General features: G+C 38.3%; 1 protein-coding gene across 2 annotated transcripts; it reads right to left on the bottom strand.

Moving 5' to 3' along the window:
- Nucleotides 1–459: 459 nt before the first annotated feature.
- Nucleotides 460–23,435, bottom strand: LOC21409538 (kinesin-like protein KIN-12D). Of its 2 annotated transcripts, none has more exons than XM_024165480.1 (37): nucleotides 22,779–23,435; nucleotides 22,270–22,425; nucleotides 22,088–22,171; nucleotides 21,473–21,592; nucleotides 21,270–21,383; nucleotides 21,070–21,162; nucleotides 20,762–20,922; nucleotides 20,589–20,663; nucleotides 20,417–20,504; nucleotides 20,276–20,334; nucleotides 20,111–20,174; nucleotides 19,962–20,027; nucleotides 19,628–19,816; nucleotides 19,296–19,400; nucleotides 18,964–19,199; nucleotides 18,819–18,888; nucleotides 18,648–18,713; nucleotides 18,370–18,414; nucleotides 18,209–18,288; nucleotides 18,000–18,066; nucleotides 16,215–17,847; nucleotides 15,688–16,100; nucleotides 13,029–15,428; nucleotides 12,834–12,941; nucleotides 12,609–12,730; nucleotides 12,176–12,263; nucleotides 11,943–12,017; nucleotides 11,602–11,844; nucleotides 2,477–2,575; nucleotides 2,125–2,199; nucleotides 1,981–2,039; nucleotides 1,777–1,888; nucleotides 1,564–1,674; nucleotides 1,284–1,454; nucleotides 1,129–1,194; nucleotides 752–871; nucleotides 460–666 (listed from the first exon to the last, which is right to left on the bottom strand). In XM_024165480.1, exons 1-37 carry the CDS (start codon nucleotides 23,433–23,435, stop codon nucleotides 529–531), a joined length of 8,628 nt encoding a protein of 2,875 aa, XP_024021248.1. In that variant the 3' UTR covers nucleotides 460–528. The 2 variants fall into 2 exon arrangements, with proteins under 2 accessions (XP_024021248.1, XP_024021247.1); XM_024165479.1 differs by having other exon boundaries at nucleotides 15,688–16,104; nucleotides 16,183–17,814; nucleotides 17,985–18,066.
- Between the last annotated feature and the right edge of the window lie 922 nt (nucleotides 23,436–24,357).

Consider the following 24,357-nt stretch of genomic DNA (forward strand, 5'->3'; position numbering starts at 1 on the left):
AAATAAAAAATTAGAAACCTGTGATTTTCGAGTATGGTCAGCTCAACTCTGCCGGATTCATCGGATTCGAGGTGATTTCTTACACCCCTATTGAGAAGTAACGTTTTGTGTATGTATCTTCCTTAACCAATTTAATAGGTTTGTGTATTAGTGAGTCATTCATATCCAAAATTAGCCACAAAGAAAAAAGTAGTACCGAGAGTAAATTATAAATTGTCATTTTTTTTTATACTCTTTTTACATATCTTTGTAGAGAGATAAATACGGAATTTCCATCAGGATTTCAGTTGTAGAATGAGCATATAGTTATCTCTTAATCTGTATTCTTGCCAAGTACACATAGAGACAGGAATGAAAAGGCCAAGATGAACTTTCTCTATTGATTTACAATCACAATTGTAATATTTACATAAAGAAAAGAAACAAAGAAAGAAAGAAAGAAAAAAAAACAAAGCCTTTCAAAATGTGGGGAAAAAGAAAATTGTACAATATAATTATTTGCGAAAAAGCTAACTAGATTATCAGTACTCAGCGATCTAGGGGAGAAAAATATGGAGCTTGGGACACCCGTTTGGGAGTTTGACGATTCTCATCTGCCCTTGAACTTATTGGTGAAGATTGTGGCATTAGCTCAGACAATCGAATTCTTTCATTTGTAATCTTATTCTGCAAAAATCACCGCAAAGAAAGAAATTTTCAAACCTTTACTTTTGCATGTCAATCTACATTACTAGAACTAATCATTAAGTACCTTGTACTTCAAATCTTCTATTTCTCTATCCATGGAAGTAATTTTGTTCTTGAGTTGCTCAAGCACCTCTTCAGCAAACGAGGGGTTTACATCATTTACAGGCTTTGTAATTCCAGCCGCCTGTAAAATTCAATTGGGGTTTGACTAAGTCTGAATTTCAATGGACTTTGAGGGGCTAAGATAAGATGTGAAAAAATATCCCGCCAGTAGAGCATAATTCTGAATTGTTAGATTTATTCCGTTGAATTATCATACTTTTCTTAATCTAATAACTCTAATTTGATCTAACGCTTAAAAAATTGTAGTACCGATTGAGTATTAGCCTAACCCAGAATTCTCATTTTTTCTAAGAAAAAAAAAATCCTCTTTTCACTTACCTTTAAAACACTGGTACATAGACCTAATAACTTTTGTGCTAATTGCATCTTTTCCTCCTCAGTTTCCTGCATCAGATTCAATTCACTATCAACCATCAAACTCTATGTTAAGAAAAATGATGTATCTCTAACATCCTTTTACTTCATATACTAACCTTCAGCTTGGTGCTCAATCTTTTCTCTTCATCAAAATCAATGTAGGGATTCCTTCCAAGGGAATCACGGAAGCGATTGAGTTCTTCCTTGACGCGTGAAAGGATGCCTTCTGTCCGCCGCAGCTTGGTGCTGAGCTCTTGATTGTGAATCTTGAGCATGTTATTTTCTTCCTGAAGTTACCAGAAATTCCCATTAAGCATTGGTTTTAAACAGAGACGGAAGGAAGACAAACTACAGAGAAAAGACTCTTTAGAATACAAGGTGTTGAGAGGAACTTGCCTTGATCTTAGCGTGGTGATGTATTCGCTGATGGAGGTTTTGCTGGCCAGAAAGTTTATTTATTTCTCCTTCAAGTTCCATCACCTTCTTCTTATGATTCACATTCTCCATCTACATAAATCAATCATGGTGAGACAAGAAACTGGAAAAAAAAAAAAAAAGTTGACTTCACAATGAGACCAATATGTTCAAACCATAAACTATTATCTCCACCTTTAACATCTCATTTTCCGCTTTGAGCAAATGATCACGCTGCCGAAGCTTCTCCAAAGATATTTGTGCAGCTACTACTTCAGCCTGTTTTCTATCAATTTCCTCTAGCCATCTGAAATTACAAAGTTTAAAGAAGAAACTAAGACAGCAGAGTATAACAAAAATTGAGACTCTTTTGGTAGTTATGAAGTAATCGTAGCTCACCCTTGTCTCTCCTGAATGAAATCAGTTAGCTGTTTTTTCAGCTTAACAGCCTCCTGCTCCTGAATGAAGGACAAAATTCTAGTCATACAACATACTCACTATATATGCATAACCAAGTTTCAGGATGATACAAGTTGAGCATACCATCTCTTGGGATTCAAGGTTATGAAGCCGAGCCTTCTCAGTGATCTTCTGAACTTGCTGATTGTCCAGCAGTGACTGGGACCAGGAATTTGGGAAGAAGTAAGATTCTGTCGTCTAGTCCCAAGCATAGAATAATAAAACATATGCAGATAATTGCCAATAATTCCTTTTCCCGTTCTTATAACATTTTTTGCAAATGTGGGAAATCATAGACATCTTTAGTCAAGTATTTCAGATATGCATTGGTCTTCTTAAGAATATGTCAACTTTTAGAGAGAAAGGTATTTAAGTAATCTGATTTCATGCAAATTGGAATGGTTTATTAGAATAATAGAAAGGGCCATATAGTTACCATGTATGTAGTCATATCCAGCTTCACTCCCAGCAAGTCCCGAATAACATCATGGGTCATGCTTTCGGCAGCGGCCAGTTTGGTATTTAGAGTAAATATCTGCATTGGAGGAGAAAGGGAGACAAACCCCTTAAATATCTTGAAGAAAGTTACCAACGTTAAAAAATAATATAGTGATGTATATCAGGAAAAATTAACAAAAACCTTTCTTATGTTTTATACAAATGTTGCATTATACCTATATATATACAGCAACAACAACAACAAGCCTTAATCCCAACTTAATTGGGGTTAGCTCTATGGATTTCACTTTTTCACACGGCTCTGTTCGAAATTATACTTTCCTGAAGGCCTAGATCTAAAATGTCTTTCCTAACGACTTCGGTTTACGTAATTCTTGGTCTACCCCTCCCTCTCCTAGTATTAGTTATAAGAATGTCCTCCCAAGCACGGACTGGTGCTTCTAGCGGTCTACGTTGGATATGCCCGAACCACCTCAAGCGACCTTCACGCACCTTATCTTCTATTGGTGCTACACCTACTTTACTACGAATAACTTCATTCCTTATGCGATCCATTCTCGTATGGCCACTCATCCATCTTAACATACGCATTTCTGCCACACTCATCTTAGATATATGTTGTCTCTTAATGGCCCAACATTCACTACCATATAACATAGCTGGACGGATTACAATCCTATAGAACTTTCCTTTCAACTTAATAGGCATCTTGCCGTCACATAAAACTCCCGTAGCATTCTTCCACTTAACCCCCCTGCCTTAATCCTATGCTGAATATCCTCTTCTATATCTCCTTCGTACTGCACTATAGACCCAAGGTACCTAAACTTCCTAGAAGCCCCAATCTCCACACCGTCTAAAGAAATTCCATCACTCTGATTACTTGAGTCACTAAACCTACAATGCATGTATTCAGTTTTAGTCCTACTTAACTTAAATCCCTTCGTCTCGAGAGTCTGTCTCCACAGTTCTAACTTACGGTTAACTCATTCACTATGTTCATCCGCAAAAAGCATACACTAAGGAACTCTATCTTGAATTTCTCTTGTCAACTCATCCATCACGATGGTAAAAAGATAAAGACTAAGAGCAGATCCTTGATGAAGGCCGATCCGAATGGAGAACTCTGTCGTGTAGCCTCCAACAGTCCTCAAACTCGTGACCACCCCATCGTACATGTCCTTAATTACCTTAATATACCTCACATGCACTCCTATCTTTTCTAGCACCCACCATAAAACTTCCCTCGACACCCTATCATATGCCTTTTCTAAATCTATAAAGACCATATGTAAGTCCGTCTTGGCTTCTCTGTACCTTTCCATCAGCATTCTAAGAAGAAAAATGATTTCTGTGGTTGATCTACCTGGCATGAAGCCAAATTGGTTACCTGAGATGGTAGTTGTGGCCCTTAATCTCCTTTCGATAACAACTCTCTCCCAAAGTTTCATAGTGTGACTAATTAACTTTATGCCCCTATAATTGTTACAATTCATCACATCTCCTTTATTCTTGAAGATGGGGACAAGAATACTTTTCCTCCATGCATTAGGCATATGCTTCTTCTTTAGTATCTCATTAAAAAGCTTAGTGAGCAGCACAATTCCAACATCTCCTAATTTGTTAGTTTACCAATCCATCCCAAAAGCTTAAGCTATTAGGAGATGGGCCAACAATAGTTTTATACTTTAACACTCCCTCTCACGTGTGGGCTGGACAATGGGCAATCCTATGGGTAAATTAATTGGAAAGCCCAACACGTGAATATTTAAGCCCGAGATATATTAAAGACCCAACACATGATGACAATTTAAATGGAGATAAAGAGTGCAATTACAGGGGTTTGAACTCAGGACCTCCCGCTTTGATACTATGTTAGTTACCAATCCATCCCAAAAGCTTAAACTTTTGGGATGAATTGGTAAACTAGAATTTCTGAATTTCTTATTGAATAAAACTCGGGACTACAACTACATACATATACAAACAATATCTAATAAAGGAAATAACTAACTAGCTTAATTCTTTCCTAAAAAACAGGAAACAGAATCATAGGAGAAGATCACAACCGATCTCTCTTTTTATTCCTAAAATACTTTCCTAAAATAAAATCCCTAACTTTGACTTCCGAATATTCAACACTCCCCCTCAAGCTGGAGAATATATATCATATAATCCCAGCTTGCAAATTAAGTCTTCAAAGTTAGGTCTAGGGAGAGCTTTGGTGAGGATGTCTGCCGTTTGTTGCTTGGTAGGAATGTAGTTCAATTTAACAGTCTCACTTGTCACCTTCTCTGTGATGAAGTGTCTGTCAATTTCAACGTGCTTAGTCCTGTCATGATGCACGGGATTCTTAGCTATGCTAATAGCTACCTGATTATCACACATCATCAGAATATGAGATGAACCCATTTGTCCCAGTTCACTAAGAACCCTTTTTATCCAAATCCCTTCACAAATTCCCTGTGCTAGTGCTCTGTACTTAGCTTCTGCACTACTTCTGGCTATCACTGATTGCTTCTTACTCTTCTAGGTAACAAGATTACCCTAGACAAAAGAACAGTACCTAGAAGTTGATCGTCTGTCAATGATATTTCTTGCCCAATCTGCATCTGAATACACTTCAGTGTCACGATTCTCTGTTTTTCTGAAGAATAGGCCTTTCCCTGGTGTCATCTTCAAGTACCTAAGAATCCTGTAGACTGCTTCCATGTGTTCCTCAGTAGGGCTGTGCATGAATTGACTTACAACACTCACTGCAAAACCAATATCTGGACAAGTGTGTGAAAGATAAATCAGGCGCCTAACAAGTCGCTGATATCTCCCCCTGTCTACAGGTGTACTTTCTTTCTCGGTGCCAAGTTTCTTCTGACTGTCCATAGGAGTATCAACTGATTTGCATCCAAGCATTCCAGTCTCCTTAAGAAGATCTAGAATATATTTCCTTTGAGAAACAACAATGCCCTTCCTTGATCTAGCCACTTCCATTCCAAGGAAATATTTAAGATTTCCAAGATCTTTAACTTCAAACTCTTCTAGCAAATACTTCTTCAAATTCTGTAATTCCTCCACATCATTCCCAGATAGAATAATATCATCGACATAGACTATCAATATAGCAATTTTACCTGCGTGAGATTTCTTGACAAACAGAGTATGATTAGCCTGACCCTGTATGTAGCCAAGCTTCAAAACAGCCTTTGTGAATCTGTTAAACCAGGCTCGGGGAGATTGTTTAAGGCCGTACAAGGACTTCTTGAGTTTGCAAACCTAATTCTTTGCCATACTTCCTTTGAAACCAGGTGGGATATCCATGTAGACTTCCTTTTAAAGGTCACCATTTAGAAAAGCATTTTTTATGTCCAGTTGTTGCAAGCACCAATCTTGGTTGACAGCCAATGAGAGAAGAATTCTGATAGTGTTAAGTTTTGCGACATGAGCAAACGTTTCTTGATAGTCTATCCCATAGGATTGTGTAAATCCTCTAGCTACCAACCGAGCCTTGAATCTCTCAATTGATCCATCTGCTTTGTACTTTATAGTGAAAATCCACTTGCACCCCACGGGCCTTTTCCCAACTGGCAAATCAGTAATAGTCCATGTTCTATTCTTCTCAAGAGCATCAATCTCATCTTGTACTGCTTTCTTCCACTCTGAATTTTGTAATGCGTTTTGTATAGTGCTGGGTACCTGAATATCATTAAGAGAAGTAGAAAATGCTCTGTAAGATGGTGATAACCCTTCATAAGTAACATAATTCCCAATTGGATGACCTGTACATCTCCTAACACCCTTCCTCAATGCAATCGATATGGTAAAGTCATCAATGCTGGGAATTGGCACATCTTCAGCCCTATCCGTACTTGTGTTTTCTTCAGGTGGACTTGAAATTGGGTCAATATCTTGGCCACATGTTGGCTGTGATCCGTGCTCTAGCTCCTGTCTTTTCCTCCTCCTGATGTAGACTTGAAAATTCTCATTAGGAAGTTGTGGAGCCACAGATTGAGCAGGCACAGGGACTGGATAGGCACGGGAGAAGACACATTTGTGAGCTGGACTGATGACTGAATAGGCACGGATGTGGACAAGTCTTGTGTATGGTCAGTGGGCACAAGCACGGGTTGAGGAGAACTTGGTGACTCATAGTAGGCAACGGGTACAGACTCAAGAAGGGACTCCCAAACTTGATGTTCATTCATGTTCTCCCCCTGAACATGAGATTTGGGGTAGAAGAACACATGTTCAAAGAAAGAGACATCCATGGTAGTGTAAAATCTTTTGTTGGTTGGAGAATAACATTTGTACCCTTTTTGAGTTGGAGAGTACCCTAGGAAAATGCACTTATTGGCTCTAGGATCAAATTTACTACGGTGTTGGGGATACACATGAACAAATGCCGTGCAACCAAATACCTTGAGGGGTAAATCAGATGAAGCTGCACGGGTGTGAGGAAAATCTTTCAGAAGAAGCTGACGTGGAGTTTGAAAAGTAAGGACTCTGGATGGCATACGATTGATCAAATAGGTAGCTGTGAGAATTGCTTCCCCCCAGAAATAATTTGGAACATTAGAGGAAAACATAAGACACCGGGCAACCTCCAAGAGATGTCTATTCTTGTGTTCAGCCACCCCATTTTATTGAGGGGTGTCAACACAAGAACTTATGTGGATTATCCCGTGGTTCTGATGGTAGGTATTGAGACTACTAGTGAAGTATTCCTTAGCATTGTCTGACTTGAGTACCTGAATTCAGAGTTAAATTGATTTTGAACCATAAGATTAAAGGTTTGAAAAATTTGCTCGACCTCTGACTTTTCTTTCATAAGGAAAACCCAAGTTACCCGTGTATGATCATCAACGAATGTCACAAACCATTGAGTGCCAAAAACATTTTTTATCCGTGAGGGACCCCACACATCACTGCGGATCAAAGAAAAAACAGTTGAAGGTTTGTATGGAATTTGAGGATATATTGTTTGAGTATGCTTTGCAATCTGACAGATTTCACAATGAAAAGATGCTGGACTTTTATTGATAAATAATTTCGGAAACAATTTGCAAGATACACAAAAACTGGATGACCAAGACGATAGTGGTAACAATATAATTTCACTATCTTTATTGACATTGGAATTGGACACAGAATTGAAAGACTCTGAGATTGGACACAACTTGCTTGAGAAACTTGGTTTAAGGATCGGCCACATGAGAGGAGATAGAGCCCGGAGCACAGTTCAGCACTGCCAATTTGCTAATAGACAAAAGATTACAATCCAAGTTTGGAACATGGAGGACATAGTCGAGATACAACTCTTTAGTAAGTTGGATGGAACCTGTCCCAACAATTTTTGAATTTGAACCATCAGCAATATGAACGGACGGGTGGCCACTACTTGGCTTGTAATTTTGGAGAAGAGCAGCATCTCCTATCATGTGATTAGAAGCACCAGTGTCAACTATCCATGGCCTCATTCCTCCTCTGTTAGCAGTGAAGGCTGTATGTGAATTTGTTTGAGCAATCAAACCAGTCCCGGAAATGCTACCACTGCCAACTTGACTAAACAGTTTCTGCAACAAATCCATCTGATCTTTGTTGAATGGGCTAGGCTCGGGAACATGAGCACTATCAGAGTTGGAAGCCACATATGCTTTGCTGTCTCTGTCAAACCGTGGCTTTGGTTTCCAATCAGCTAGTTTGCCATGAAGCTTCCAGCAAGTCTTCTTACAGTAATCACACCAAGGCCTTTCCCGTTTCTGACGATCTCCACCATTACTGTTAGATGGTCGGACAGCAAGGGCAGATGCATCCAACGTTGAGGCAGGTTGTTCCTTAGATCCCATCATCACTTTCTTTCTACTATCTTCACGCCTAACCTCAAAGAAAGCCTCCCTAAGACTGGGCAGTGGTTTAGTGCCCATGATTCGACCTCGAACATCATCCAACTCCCTGTTAAGTCCTAAGAAAAATTTGAACAGCCGTTTTTGTTCCACAATCTGTTTGTATGTGGTTGCATCTTCCTGACATTTCCATGAGTGAATCTCGAATAAGTCATGAAGCACTGATTCAACCTGAAACAGCTCTGAAGTATTTTCAGAGCTGGAGTAGGTCTCTTTGGCTGCATCCCATATTTCTTTTGCAGTCTCAAACAGCAAGAAATTTTCGCCTATGTCATTGCTCATGGAGTTGATAAGCCATGACATGTGTTGGAAATGTGTCCAGAAAGTAGGATGTAATTTGTTATTTATGAAATGGCAAATATCGGATATCATTGTTTTGCTGACGTTTATAAATAAAATAAAGTTATGTTTTAATTCATACTCAAGAGTGTTGGTAATATTGCTTAGTCCATAGACTATTATCAACGAAAGAAGAGTCAGGGAATCCTTGCCGGACAAGCTCTTCTGATATAGTTTAAAATACATATTCGCAGTCTTAGGATCGATTGGGCAATCGAATTCGATTATGACTGTTAGATCGAACCATATGATGCTAGTCTCGGGGCATAGGAGTTGGACTCTGTGGTTGATCTAGACATGTTCACAACATGTTGAATAGACCATGTAACTAATTAGGTTAGAGCAAAAACCGTTTACAGAGCTCTAAACCTAATTATTACAACTTAAGTATATTTGTATAATTATCTCAATCCTGAAGTGAATACATAACTCGACTTAATTTCTCATGGTCTTTTATTCACCAATGAGATTAGTTCATAGTTTTTGAACAACATCTCGGCTATTGGGATCATGACATAATTAAGTTGGAGTTGTGTGATTCACAGATATGGAATTCGTAAGCGATAATTTCACCTCATGCTTTATTGACGGGTGTGTGAATAAATAAACCAGGCCTGGTATTCAATGATGGTATTCATTGATTAAGACATCGTGACATGTGCGAGACATCTTACGAACATATGTCTTTCTTATTCACAGTCATATAAAGGAGTTGAGGAAACAATGACTGGAATGGTAAAACGGTAATTTTCTATACCATTCTAGTCACTGATATTTACGAAGGATAATAGTGCATTTATTCTGTGGACCGTGTGATAAATTGTATTAACACCATCAGAAAAATAGCGCATATGAATCAAGAGATTAGTCGGCATCGAACCTTTAGTGGAGTCGTACGATGTCGGAATTAAATACGTCGATAACTTATCGGGATAAATTAGTCGAGTATTGTAATTCCATAGCTTTGTTCATATGGGTCCATTCGGTCTCAAAGCTAGCTCTAATAAGTGGGAAAATTGAAACTGATGTTTTGTTACATAATTGTGTTTAAATAAATTCATTATGTTATTTTTCATTTATTTGATAATTGAAAAATAAAAGGAATGAATTTGAATTTTGAAATTAATGGTGATTAATTTAAAATTCAAAATAGAATTTGAACATGATTTGATTTGGCAATAAAAGGGGAAGGAAAAATTCAGAAATCCCTAAGGCAAGAGGGAATTCGGATTTTGATTAAAAAGAGGAAGGAAAATTCGGAAATCCCATCTAGGGTTTGAGTTTTCAAATTTCCTCTTATAAAAAAGATATTATTGAAAACCCTAGTGGTGTTCAAGAAGAAGAAAAAAAATATCTCACTCTCATTCTCTTCCTAGGGTGGCCGGATTTTGTAACAAAATTAGAAAGAAAATTGTTTCCTTAGGTTTTTGAAAAAGAGCCCACTCTCTAATCCCAAAACACTTAGAGTCATAGTTTTGAATCAACGAGTGGTTTGTGGTGTGATTGTGTTCATAAATCAATGGTCTTGTTTCACGGCAATTCTCCATCTCGGAACGTGAGATAGTGAGACAAGATCCTTGCGGCCATATTTGATCCGATCGTCTTAAAGGTATGATTGTCATTTTATTCCTTTATCTATAAACATATATCATGCATGTATCTGTCGTTGTGATTTACGTTTAATTTGGAATTAAAAGAGATGTGAAAATTTTTGAAATTTCCGCCTACAAGTTTGTTGTTGTTTAAATGATTTTTCACTTAAAAATCACAACTTGATCCTACAACATGATCATACTATTTTCAATCTTCCACTTTCTAAAACCCGGATCTGTAGTCTCTGGCATAGCTGCTGCTCCCGTGAGATACTCATCCTTTCCCTTACCACAAATGAACAGCAAAACAGATTGTGACCACTGCAAATAATTATGGCCATTTAATTTGTGTCCAGTAATGAGAATAGGATGAGAATCACTGCCACCAAGGTTTGGAATTTCTGAATTTCCTCTTGCTTTTGGTGCCGTGATGCTGGATGTTTGTGATGAGGCCATTCCGTATTTTGTCATGCTCCAAATATTGCGAAGAAGAAGATGAGGAAGAAGAACGAATAAGGTTGCTGGAAATATAGAAGACGAAGGCCGGGAGAACAAGCCTGAGAACAGAGAAGGGATGGCCGGAAGGAATGATGGCCGGAGAGAGGCGGCCTGAAGGGATTGGATGGCCGGAAGGAGTTTTAACTTCCGAGACTCTAATTCCTCTTGTATACATCACATTAGGTTCTCCTTGTGACCTAAGATTGCCAAACTCTATCGCATGATCATCATTATAAAGCTTCTCAAAGTAACTCCTCCTCTTTATCTCTTGTCAGAACTTGATCCGTATCATCCTTAACACCTCACTTGATTTAGGTCCTGACACTTCCTTTCTCTTATCTTAGCTAATTTATATATATCCTTCTCTAGTCCCAAGTTTCCTATATACCTCATCTAAGTAAGTAGAACGAGCCTTACCAACTGCTCGCTTAGCTTTTTTCTTCGCTTCTTTGTACTTATTAAAAGTTCCAACATCCTTACGCTTTGGTAAATCTCTATATAAATTCCTCTTGGTCCTAATAGCCTTTTGAACTTCCTCACTCCACCACTAGGTTTCTTTCCTAGGGGGCTTTTACCTCTAGATTCCCCTAGTACCTCCTTTGCCACTTTTCTGATGCAAAGTGACAAAGGAGGTACTAGGGGAATCTAGAGAAGGAATATATGCAACTTGAATATATAAGATGGAATGCAACGTTTCAATAAAGACAGGGAAGGCTATTGTTATTATCCCTATATTATTATTGTGGAAGAAAATAATGCTGGTGAGTAAGGCGAACCTCTTTCTGTCGGCTTACGGCTAAGGATTCAAGCTCTTCAATGCGCATCCTTGCAGCCGTAAGCTCTTCATCCCTCTCTGATTTTATTTGCTGTGCCAAGCCTAATCCAATGCATTTAAAAGGGGAACCAGAACCCCTGGCCTTTGCGCCATACTTCTCTGCCTTCTTCGGTGAAGAACTCAGTGCATGAAGTAAATGGCCCTCGGGTCTTACATGCTCAGCCATTGCTTCCAGTGCCTTGAACTGTCCCCAGATTTCAAAGTTACCAAAATTTTAATGAGAGAGAGAGATAGAGAGAGAGAGTAAGCTTTTAAGAAGATATGCATGCAACGATGGTGTACCTTCTGCTTGTACTCAGTAGCCTGTGCTTCGGCATGCAAGTTCAGCTCAGAGATATGTGCTTTGAATTGGGCAATCTGTTGGGAAAAAAAATAATAATAAAAGGAATTTACAATCTCTATCACATAATAAAAGTATGACACTGTTGGGTTTCATAGCCATTTGAGATGATAAAGGAGTTCTCATAGCAAACTTGGAACAAATTTACAAAGAAATTTGAAACAAAGAGCTTCACCTCTGCGTCCTTCTCAGCTATATCGCTCTCGAGAACTTGTATTTTCTTGCGTGCTTCTTGAAGATTTTTCTCTTTCTCCTCCATGAATCTAAAGAGAATGGCGATATTTGGCAATTCAAGCCAAGTTTAGCCTCATGTACAGAACATTTAAAAAAAAAAAAAAAATCCTAAGGCATATCTTATAACATATTCCGTGCAACTCAATTTTAACTATTGGTTGATTGGAAAACATAATCTAAACTGAGAAATAATTTAAACCAAAATTGTTGAATCTTTTTAGCTAAAAGCTAACAACTGCTTTTCAATGATTAAAATTGCTTTTCTTTTCCGCCAGAAATTTGATTTATATCTCAATTTTTAGGATCTAATAAAGTTTTCATCTAAAAGAAATTGAAATTGAAGCAAAATTGGTGTGGGGAGGAAAGCTATAAACCTTCTCATGTCAGCATCAGCATTTTTGACATTCTGCATCTGCTGTTTCACTGCGAGAAGTTCCAATTCAAGTTCTTCTCTCTGCAGCCGTTGTCTTTCAGCTTCCTCCTTAACAATATCAACCTAAAAGCAGGATTTAACGTGGCAGAGGTGAACATCACTAAGAAATTTAAGTTTTGTGAGTGTTACTTGCTCTGAACGAAAAAAAAAAAAAAAAAAACCTTACCTTGTTTTCCAGTACATTTATAGTGCACTCTAGCTCCTCCACAGACCTCTCAAGTAGCTTCACCTCCGCCTCCTTTTCTTCAGCATAGAGGTTCCTTGATTCAGCCATCTGAAACACAAATAAAGAAATCCCAGAATCAGAAAATGGACAAAAAAATCAGATCATCTAGTCCTTTTAACTAAAATTTTTTTTTACCAGTTGGGCTTCCTTTGCAATTGCTTCACTTTCTTCAGCCCGTGCTTGTTCTGCTTCAAGCTTGTTCTTCAAACCAACCATCTCCAACTGGAGATGATCCCTCTCACTGGCGAGCTCATCCACATTGCTTGTCAATGAATCGATCGAATCGTTCAACCAATCAATAGCATTTCCCATCTCCAAGAGCTCCATTTCCAAGCTCTCATTCACCTTCTTTGTCTCTGTCAACTCCTCCTCCACAGAGCCTTTCGCAGCCAAGGCATCTTCAAGCTGAGCCTGCAGTTCCACGTTTTCGTGCCGGAGAAACTCTCGAGACTTGTGCTCTTCACAGATATCCAATTCGAGAGTGGAGATTATATCTGTTTTCTCCCCCAACTCAGCTTCAAGCATTTGCCTTGCAGCCATTGCTTCTTCAAGCTCACCTGACTTCGCTGAAAGCTCATCCTCCAAAACCTCAAGGGAAGCCATTATTTCCTCAATTTCATCCTTCTGATCCTTTGTATTGGATGCAGATTCCTGCAACAAGCTCAGATCAAATAGCAAGCCTTTAAGAACCTCGTCTTTCCTCAGTAGCTCTGTTTGAATAGACAAATTTTCAGATTCCATCTCTTTGACATGGCATTCCAAGCTATCAATCTGATCTACGAACTCTTGTGTCCTCTGCACAGTTTCACAGATTTCTTGAAGCATTTTATCCGTATTCACGAAGCCTTCTACACTCAGAAAACCAGCTAGTTTTTCATCCAACAAATCAACATATTTCTCCATGTTTGACCTGGACATTGTGAGAAGTTCATACTTGCTTTTCTTGAGAGAGTCGAGCTCTTCTCGCAAAAGAACATTCTCTTCCTTTAATGTATCAACTCTACTAGCATATGTTTGCAAGTCCTGGCTTTTGAGGCACAACTCTTCTGTAATGGCATATTGAGATTGTTGTAGTTCATGAAGTTCAGCACTAGCAGCCTGGAAATGTTTCTCCAAAGACGAAATTTCATCCCTCAACCTGTGATTTTCTTTTTCAAGGAGATTTACTTGGCTCAAAGAAGATTCAACATCAGAATTCTTCTCCTCCAGGTCATGGAGAACTAAGCTGTTCTCTGCCTTTAAATTCTTTATCTCAATTCTCAGGGACTCATTTTCCTTCTCCAAGCTGATCATTCTAGTTAGCTCTGTCTCCTTCCTTTGCAACTCGTCTTTCAGCGCACAAGAAAGATTTTGCAACTCCCGAGTTTGCTGACTCAGTGAGGAGAATTTACCAGAAACCTCAATTTCCTTGTCATTCAAGAACTGATCTTTTAGTTCTGCCTCTATCTGGAAAATAATTATTTCTTTCTTTAGATCTTCGAGAATTGCGCAGCAACTGATATACTCTCTTTCTGTATCCGCTTTATGGCAAGCCATCTCTTCTAATTCTGATGCCAAGATAAGTGACTCGAACTCTTTCAAGCACCAGTTTCTCATGAAGGACTTGGCTTGAGAATCGAATACTTCTTCTTTGTCCTTCAACAATTTCTCTTGATCCAAAAGGGGTGCAGCCAAAGTTTTGTTACTCGAATCTAACTCCTTCATTAACATAGAAAGCTGAGATCCCATGTGATTAGACCTCTGCAGCATCAACTCCTCCTGAAGTTGTAAGTCTAATATCTTTTTGTCGAAAGTGGTTAGCTTGACACTGAGTTCTTGGTTTTCCTCTTCTTTCTTGGAAATGCGGTCAAAGCTATTCTTAATGTCAGCCAATAATTTCCCCTTAATAACCCTGCACATCTCGAGCTCTTTTATTGACTTGTTATTGTGCTCTCTCAGATCAGCTATAACAGCATTTGATTCACACATGCCATGTTGAAGCAGCCCATTCTCCGCATTCAATCCAGTAACTGTTTCCAACAGAATTCCCATATGGCAGAGGTGTAGAACTGACACAGCGGAATCCTTCACAATTATTTCAGACCAAATGTCCTCAAGACATGTCCTGACCAGCTTTGAAGAGTCAAAAAGTAGACCCTTTATGGTGTGGAAATCAGAGGCTAGAAGCATGGAGTTCTCCTTGAAAGCAGTCTGGACCTCTGAAATAATGTCTTCAAGTTCTACAACCAGAGCCTTTGTTTCCTCTAGATCAGAAACAAGTTGTTCACATTGCTGATTTTTCAGATTTTTGACAGACTGCAGGCTTTGAACTTCGTTAGCTAATGTATCCTTATCATTTATCAAAACGCTGTTCATTTTCTTCAATTTTTCCACCTCGAGCTTCATTTTCTCTTTTGCTATCATCAATCCATTGATCATAATATCTGCTTCTTTCATGGTGTCTTGTGCTTCTTCAAATTTAGAAAGAACGCAAGCAACTTCTGCTGCTTTCTCGGCAGCAACCAACTTTGCATCATCAACTTCTAGCTCGAGCAACTGTCAGACAAGAAAACACGCACGCATGCATTAGACAAAATTTCCTCTCTTATAGAATAATAAGAAAAGGCTAAATGAAAAGCTCATAAATATCATGATTTGGTAGAAATAAAGACTTGTTAAACGTTTTCAAGGGCCTTTTTTTAATTACAAGTTTAGTAGGAAAAAAATCATGATTGTGAAGGGATGCGTGAAAGAGTAGTATTTACATGAAGAATCATGCGAGTTTCTTAAAATTTTCAGAAATGTGAAAGATTACCTCTTTGGTTCCATACCAGTGAGAGCTGCCTTCTAGCACAATCTGTTCAAATGCCTCTAGCCTTTGGTTCAAAGCTCCCATCTTGTGTTCGGATTGACTTTCAAAGTTATCCATAGTTGTTTGCAGGTTAAGTATCTGAGCCACCAAAGATTTCATGCTTTCCCTAGTTTTTTGCTCAGACTTCGACATCTCTTTATTTTCTTCATGAAGTTTCTCCATCTCACTTTGGACCTCTTTCAGGCTCTGAAGGGCAGATTCTATTTCCCTTCTTAGTAGAACTATAGTATCTCTATCCTTGCAAGGTCTTGTTGTCTTCAAAGTTTCCTGATCAGATGCGCTCTTCCCTACATCAAGGGAAAATTTAGACATGTTCCTTCTTGAGTCTTCGACATCATCGGCATATGTTTCAGGAGCTATCTGCAAGAATTTCCAGGTTCAGCAACTAGTAAATCAGACACCCATCAAAGACCTCACTCAGTAAACACGTTAACTTACCCGGCCTTCATATTCTCCATCAAAAAATGTACGATCTTCTTGTGAACTATCCCTTTCAGGACTTCCATAATGCTCCACATGTATGGCCATGCATGATTTGAGTGAGGAGACACCGGTTTTTAGCTCTTCTAGTTTTTCCTTTGCCTCTGAAATGTTCTTCTCTTCAACATTTTTAAGCTTTTCTTCAATGGCGGAAGCGTGTTTCCGCTCTTCTGAAATCTGCCCTCTTAAATCAGCAGAAATTCCTTCCATCTCTACTAGCTCTGCCCTCATAATTTGGATTTGTTTCTCTGCTTCTTGAACTATAGAAGCCTGCTCACGGAGAAGGGCATCCTTATGCTGAAGCGCATCAAAGTTACTATGATTTACTTCTGTTAATCTATTCACAATGACAAAGGCAACTGTTGCACAAACTGATGCTTTTCCAATCTCATGTTCCAATAGTTTCACTCTGTTTTCTAGCTTCTCTCTGCTAGATGTCTTTCTGTTCAACTGTGATTTCAAGAGCAGAATATCCTTCTTCTTTTCACTGCACTCCCTTTGGTGAGCTTCAGTGATGGCCAGTGCTGCTCCTCTCAATGACTTCAGCATACACTCAACATCGCTTCTTTTGTTGTTTGCATCCTCTAAACATCTTCTCAGCTCTTCAATCAACAATTCCTTTTCAGATATGGTTCTTACGATCTTACCCACATGGTCAGATATCCAAATCCTTTTTTGCGGAAAGGAACTAGATATAACTTCAAGCTGATCAGAGGCGTCAATAAGCAATTCGCACCCGTCTGCAAGAACTTCTTCGATCTCGCTAGTCAACAATGACCATTCTTCAGTCAAAGTTCGTAGTTCTCTATCTTTTTCCTGAAGCTTTCCGCTCAAACTTGCATTATCTTCGGTCAGAACGTGCACTTTTTCATGAACATCCTTCAGTTCAATTTCTAAAAGCACTAAGTTCTTTTTCACCTCCACATCCTTCAAATGATTAGCTTGGACTTCTTGCTGGAGTATGGCCAACTCTTCCTGTAAACAGACAATCACCTCAGCAGTTTCAGCTTCAACCTGCTTTCGGACCTCGTCAATTTCTTCATCATTGGAGACCTGAAATTCGTGATCTTTTTGGTACCGCATGTTTAGTCTCTTTGCCTTGTCAAGGGAACATTGCATCCTCTTCACCTTTTCGTGCAACAGAGAGGAATCATTCTCTGAAGAGTTTGAAGGTGTTACATCTTTTAGCTCCTTTAAAGCAAGCTTCTCTTTCAGGAACATGATTTCAACTTCCTGTTTACTCAAAAGCTGCATATGATGATTGTTACTGTTTCTCAGGTCTTCCATCTCATTGATTGATAGAATCTGCTGAGACTCAAGAGCCTCGATGACCGACTTTGCCTCCTCCAATTCTGTCTTTGCATCGTCATAATGTTTGCTTATTGAGAAGAGCTCTTCTTTCGCCAGCTCAAGCTCACTGTTTAAGCATGTTACCCTTTCCTCCACCTTGCCACTAGAAGATCTCTCTTCTTTGAGAATAATCTTTAAAATGTCCAATTCCAATTGCAAGTTCACAATTTCTTCTGCATTCTTAGTCATCATAGACTCATGTTTTGACTCTATCTCTTCAATTTGAGCTGCGTTTAGAAACTTAACTCCCAAAGGTGGACCCCTCACCAAATCCTGAAAATAATATCATTAGTACACTTAGATGAGTTTCCATTGCTTTCTCTGTTTCATATATGATATCTCGTTGTTTTTTCTTCATTTTCAATAGTTAGAAACTGAATCAGACGAAGATAATATAGAAATATAAGTACCTCTGTAGTCTTAACGCTATCTTCTTGACCAAGGGGTGAAGATTGAAGATTAATTAACATTGAACGGACATCTTCTAGCTCCCTACAAAATTACAAGGGAAAAAAACTACATAAGAGCTAAGATAAACCGGCCTGAGAATCAAGTATTTAGATATGTAAATAAACAAAAATAGATGAAGATCGAAGCTAGTAAAGTATTTAGCAAGAGATTGTAATGATCCTACCTACTGAGTTTTGCATTTTCATCCAAACAAGAAGTCAAATTGCGCCGACATTCCTCTAACTCAATGAAAGTGTTTCCCAACTGCAACAAGTGAAAAAATAGGATCAGTAAATGTGAAAAAAATACAAATGAACTTCTTTGGAAGACATGATTAATTGCAACCTCCAGATTAAGGAATTCATTTTTCTTGCTGATGCACATGGATTCCTGCGTCAATAAGAAGAGAGAGGGCATTTTTAGGAGTATGATATAAAGAAATCATAAACGGAAAGTCCAAGATAAGTTTAGAATACTTGAGTCTCTATGGGGTTTCAGAAGCTTGAGATACAAAAATATTAATAGAAACGGAATTTCACAGCATTATTCATATAGGTCTATAGAAATCACAAGGAGGACTGGAAAGCTTAACAACTAACTAAAGAGGGTTGAAAGAAACCAACCTCAGGAACAATTGTTAAATTTGGATTGTTTTGCTGTATCGAGTTTCCATCAAGAAATTGTAGCAACTGCAAACAAAGGCTACGTTTTTAGTTTCAAAAGACCCAAGAAACAACTCAATTTGCATTAAAACAAAAAAAAAAAGAAAAAAAAAGTTTGGATTTAATGAACACCTGATCCCGCAATTCAGATACTTCAGACAAGAGTTTCTCTCTCTCGCCTTCTTCATAGAATTCTTGAAATCTACAAGTGCCAAGCTGAAGATCAGTTAAATCTGAATAAACTGTGTAAGTAAATTTTTATGCTTACAAAAACTACCTTCCGAGCTGGTCCAAAAGCCGTATATTCTCCGATGCAAAGCGAGTTACTTCTGGATTCTTTTCTAGTTTAGCTTGAAGTAGTTGAATCTCTTCAGATAGAGCTATGTTCTCTTCTAGTAAATAACTGTCCACGGGAATTGAGCCATTAACAAGTGACTCCATCCTTCGAATTTTGTCCTCCCGAAACCTAAGCATCATTTTAGTGCTCCTAGTGTCTTCCTCTCTTTGGCATACCTGACAAGTAATGAGAAAAGACGCATGATTTAAGCCACAAATCATAGGACAATTTCTGAAAAGAAACGAAAAGCCAAAAGAGAAATAGTGAAATACCAATCGGTTTAATTGCTCTATTTCAGCTTCAAGTTGCTTTACAAAAGTTTCTGCCATTTGCTCCCTCCTCAAGGCACCGGCAAGTGTTGTCTCCAAGCCTTTCAGCTGAATTTCACCATTGATATACCAACATGTGATAACTTGTAATGCAAGAAATCTACTGGTACATGTTATAGATATGACACCTTTTCTATAGAATACGCAAAGGACTAGCTACGTACGAAGCAATGGATTTTTTATTCTATACAGGATCTATAGCATCTTGAAGGAGCAGTACAAAAGCATCTTATCACTCTAGTCCGTCCATATAATGAATTAGCATAGCAATATACCTGCTTATTAGACATTCTCACAGTGCCTTTAGAGTCGTTTTCAAGCAAATCATCAGAATCTTCTGTATCCATGTCACACACATGTCCTTGAAAACTATATTCCGATACTTGACTCGTATATTCATAAGTAGGCAACCCAAATGATAAAGACCGAGAGACATTCTGACGTTTCAGAATAGAAAGTTCCTCCTGTTCCAATCACCCGATTATGTTAAATGCAAATAATTTCAGACATAATGTGAACAGTGACTGGAATATAAGATTCAAGTACCACCAGAATCCTGTTCTACAAAAAAAAAAAAGAAAAAAAAAAAAAGAAGGATTCAAGTGCCACCGTTAGAAGCCGTATTTGGTGTTGCAAGGCAGTGACATCCCCTGTAGAATCTTCATTCACCACAGCCTATGCAGTGAAAAAAAAACATGTAAGAGAACGTCAAAAAATTTTATTGAAGCCTTCAAGAAATTTCGAAGGAAGAAGCTTACGTTATTCTGGATCATTTTCGCTCGCTGAGCAAACTTAAGAGTGTTCAGTGTTTCAGCCGCAGAGCTGAAAAATAATAAGGTACGGCAGAAGATGTTAATATCTCTGTTATGACCGAGTCTTTAGGTTGAGATGGAAATTAAGCATCTTATGGACGTTGAACTAACCAGATAGAAGGGCTAACATTTGCTATAATCATTGTTTTTGAGTTCCCACCAAGTGAGTCCTGCATTTTATTGGTTAAAAGAGCTATGTCATGACTCAGAAATGTGAGAAAACGAAGGCTAATAGGAAAAATTTATATTAACCTGTAGAAGAAAGGTAAGTCTTGAGTCTCTATAAGGAATATGCCTTTGCTTCCCTTGTGCAACATCCACTAGAACCATTATAACATGACTGCAAATGCGTAAATCCATGTTTAGTACAACTCAAATCACATAATATGTTCAAGAATATCAAGGTAACAGTAAGAATTAGCACCCCAATGTAGACAGAGATTTGTTAATGTTAGCAGCTTCCTTTAAACGCTCACCCTCAGCACCAGAGCTTTTCTGCCTATTGTAGACAATAACTTGGTTAAGGCTAATATTAAGCAAATTTATCAGAAAGTATATACTGGAGAGCAAGCTTGAGGATGATGCCATTTGCCTCACCTTTCAGAACCAGCCAAGTCAACCAAGTTTAGTCTAGCAAACCGTAAGTTAGTAGTTGAATCCTTTTCCCATCTGCTTTCAATTACACATGTAAAGACACTATGTGAACGGCTGCTCTCTCTATTCATGTTTGTGGCCGCAACTCTCCTATTTGAAGAACCCTATATGAAGAAATAAAAAATGTTAGTGCTAGATTATGCACACAATATAGTGAAAACGTGCATGGAGAGAGGTCATGCTTCACCAGAATTGAGAGAAAAAAATAAAATAAAATAACATAAAAGGGATCATGGTTAGTAAATTTTGACCTGAATTAGAAGGTTTAGGATGTCACCGATGGTACAAACTTCAAACTCTGATAAGTTTTCTACGTAAACACCCTTCTTAACATCCTCTCTCAGCTGGAAAGAGAATAAATAAAAAATAAATAAAATACAGAAAAATATAGCATAGTGAAGGTACTTCAATTTGTGATCCCATAAGACTGCAAAGTTTATGTACTACTTACAAGCAAATTGGTGGATGAGGGATCAAGAAGATCTGTAATCTGTTCATTGTAGATCTCTAAGAAAGAGCACTTGCAATTGTATTTTAACTTCTCATCTCTCCTGCTTTCCTCTTCCTAAAAAAGGAAAGATAAATCAGAAACAACCCTATAGACTTGCTGATGGATATACATAAAGGAAAACAAGCCAAGGTTGCGAAAATTACAGCTTGGATCCTTGCAAACAAGAATTCAAATATGCATGGCGTCATTCCACGATGTGGACTAGGCTTGACTTCTAGGTTGTCAATCTCCCCAAGCATTGTATATGTCTTTCCACTTCCCGTCTGCAACATACAAACCCTCTCGATGATCAATAGTTCGAGAAAAAAGAGGAGGGAAAGGAAAAGAAGGAAAAAAAAAAAGAGAGAAAACTATAGTATATATCATTAACATAACTTGTTAGTAGAGAATAGAAATAATAATCGAGTCATAAAAATTGTAGACAATTCTGGAAAAACACAAATTCATCATGCCTAATTCACAATTCCACATGTTTAGTTATAAGGAAGTACTATAATGTTTGCATGCTTGTGCTAGGTAGTAGAGTTTAGAGACATTGATATTGCCACAGCGTTTGTAGATAACATAAAGAAAAGTGCGCTTCTGTAAACAAAAATTGAAGCTGTAAAATAAACTACCATTTGCTTAACACTCCAAAACCATAACGACTTCAGTATATTTTACTCAAACTTCACTTGTAAAGGAAGCAATGAGAAATTTGGACAAATATCTATCAACTAAATAGTGTAATAAAGCAACTATTTCATGGAAATACATACCTGACCGTAGGCAAACATACAGCTATTATACCCTGAGAGGCAATTCTCCACCATAGGTAACCCGGCCATCCTGAAAAGCATTTCCTGCAAAACCCCACCAAAGATAAAGCAAGTTAACTCACTAAATCCGGATCAAAAAAATTAGGAGATGAAATTACTCATCTGTCATTTCTAAACCAGACCTGATCTACTGTTTCACAGGCTACATGATCAAATGTGAACCGAGTTTCTGGGTGGCCAACCCAAGTAATGGTCTGAGAGCTCTCTTGCTTCAAGCATCTGTTGTAACCATTTGTGCTTCTCTCCATGCTATTAAGAGGACGAATACGTATAAGGACCTGCACAAAGTTTTCAATCCAGTCACCATAATTAGCAATGTAAGACTATAAGAGTTCTATTTATCCCGATTAGGAGAAAATCACAACTCCGAAAGGGAAAAAAATGATAGTTAGCAGCATTCTTAACACTATACTAATCAAAATTCCATTTCAAGTGTCAGCAATGTTGAATTACTAGAGTATACTTTGCTAACTTTCTATATTTGTGTCGGGAATACTTTCTCCTTTCTCACTTAAAACTAGCAAATTTTGAAGACCCAGTTGGGGATTTCCCTCAATAATCTCAGAATTAATAAATATCATGCTCAAAATGCACTGAATGGAAATCAATGACAGGCCAAAAGAAGCTTTACCTGTACATTGTGCTCCATCCAAAAGGACGGATCTTCCTTGAGATCGAAGTGAGGAACTTCGACCGTATTAACCACCGTTGACGACGATCCTTTGTACAATGCAGCGAAATTCCCCATCCGAGCACCGACGACACCGTCCACCTTGCTCCGGAGAGTGGAACTCGGAGGCTTGGAGACGCTCTTTGTTGGTGTGCTCTGCGTCGAATTGCTCTCCGAAAAGCTCGGCGCAGCTCTCCCGACAGTAGTCCTCGTCGGCCTCGGCGTCATACTTGCGAAACCCCCATTCCCAATCCCAGCTCTTCGGCTCACGGAACAACTTCCGAAATCGTCGCCGCCTCCGGCTTCGTTCCTCTGCGCCCAACCAAACCGGTTCTTCGCTGACATCGCGGCTCCGAGCTTGTCCGGCGTCCGAAGTGGCAATGCCGGATGATCCGAAGCTTTAGCCTTTGACTTTACCGGGGTTTTATCAACCTTGCTCTTAGAAACGTCTTGTTCCGGCTTCGGATTAGGAGCCGGATCTTGAATGGCGTTGAACGGAGCTCTCGGCGAGTCCGACGAGATCCGAACAGCCGAAAAATCCTTTCGACTCACCGGAATATTCTCCGCTTCGTCATTCTTCGAAGAATTCCGGCGCAAGAATTTGAAATCCCTCAACATCCTAAATTGATCACCCCAACAACAAAAAAACAAAAATCAGCAAATGGGTTTTGTAAAAGAGGAAATTTTATACAGATTTTGAACTCTTGTATCATAAATTTGTATTACATTACCTAAAAGAGGAATTGAAAAGCAAATTTCGCAGCTGAGGGATTCCTGAAATCTTTCACACACAAAAAATCTTGGGATAAAGAAAAACCGAAAATGAAAATAATAATGTAGTTGGTTTTGATTCGAAAGCTCATTTCTTGAGTTTGGGCATTGACATTGCTCTTTTTTACTCAGTACTACTACAGTTTCGAAGTAGAAGAACAAGAAGAAGAATACTTTGGACGTTTATTGAATCTGAGCTTCGAAGTTCGAAAGCTGGGATGAGTGAATGGACGGTGGAGATGCGATCTGGATTTGAAATTTGCGGATGGAACCGCGGTTTTGGGATTTGAATTGGTAGGGGCTTTTCGGTCAAAAAGGAAAGTTTTTGGATTCGAATATGGGATAAATAATCAATCATGGCTATTTCAAATTTCAACGGCTACATTGCCAACAAAACCACGAGGTGCAAAGAGAATAAGGTTGGAAAAAGTAATTTGTATTAAAATTGATTAAAAACACCGTTTTTTTTTTTTTTTAAATGAACAATAGAGAAATTCTCTTGAAAAGAAGAAAAATAAGACAAATATCATTTTAAGTGCATGAGTCTTGAATTTTCATCCATTATTCTTAATTAATACATTTAGTCAAAGAATTGCATTAATCAAAGGATATTAATAAGTAAAAAATAAAAATTTAAAGTTATACACTCTTAACAGGAAATTCAGTAATTTTCTAAAAAAAAGTGGTAATAGTTACCCATTTTGTAATTATTACAAGCTAAAGAATTCTTATTTAAGATCACCATAGATGTTTTTTTGTTGTTGTGGCA

This window comes from Morus notabilis, unplaced genomic scaffold (assembly GCF_000414095.1).
Source record: "Morus notabilis unplaced genomic scaffold, ASM41409v2 Scaffold115, whole genome shotgun sequence".
Classification (NCBI taxonomy): domain Eukaryota; kingdom Viridiplantae; phylum Streptophyta; class Magnoliopsida; order Rosales; family Moraceae; genus Morus; species Morus notabilis.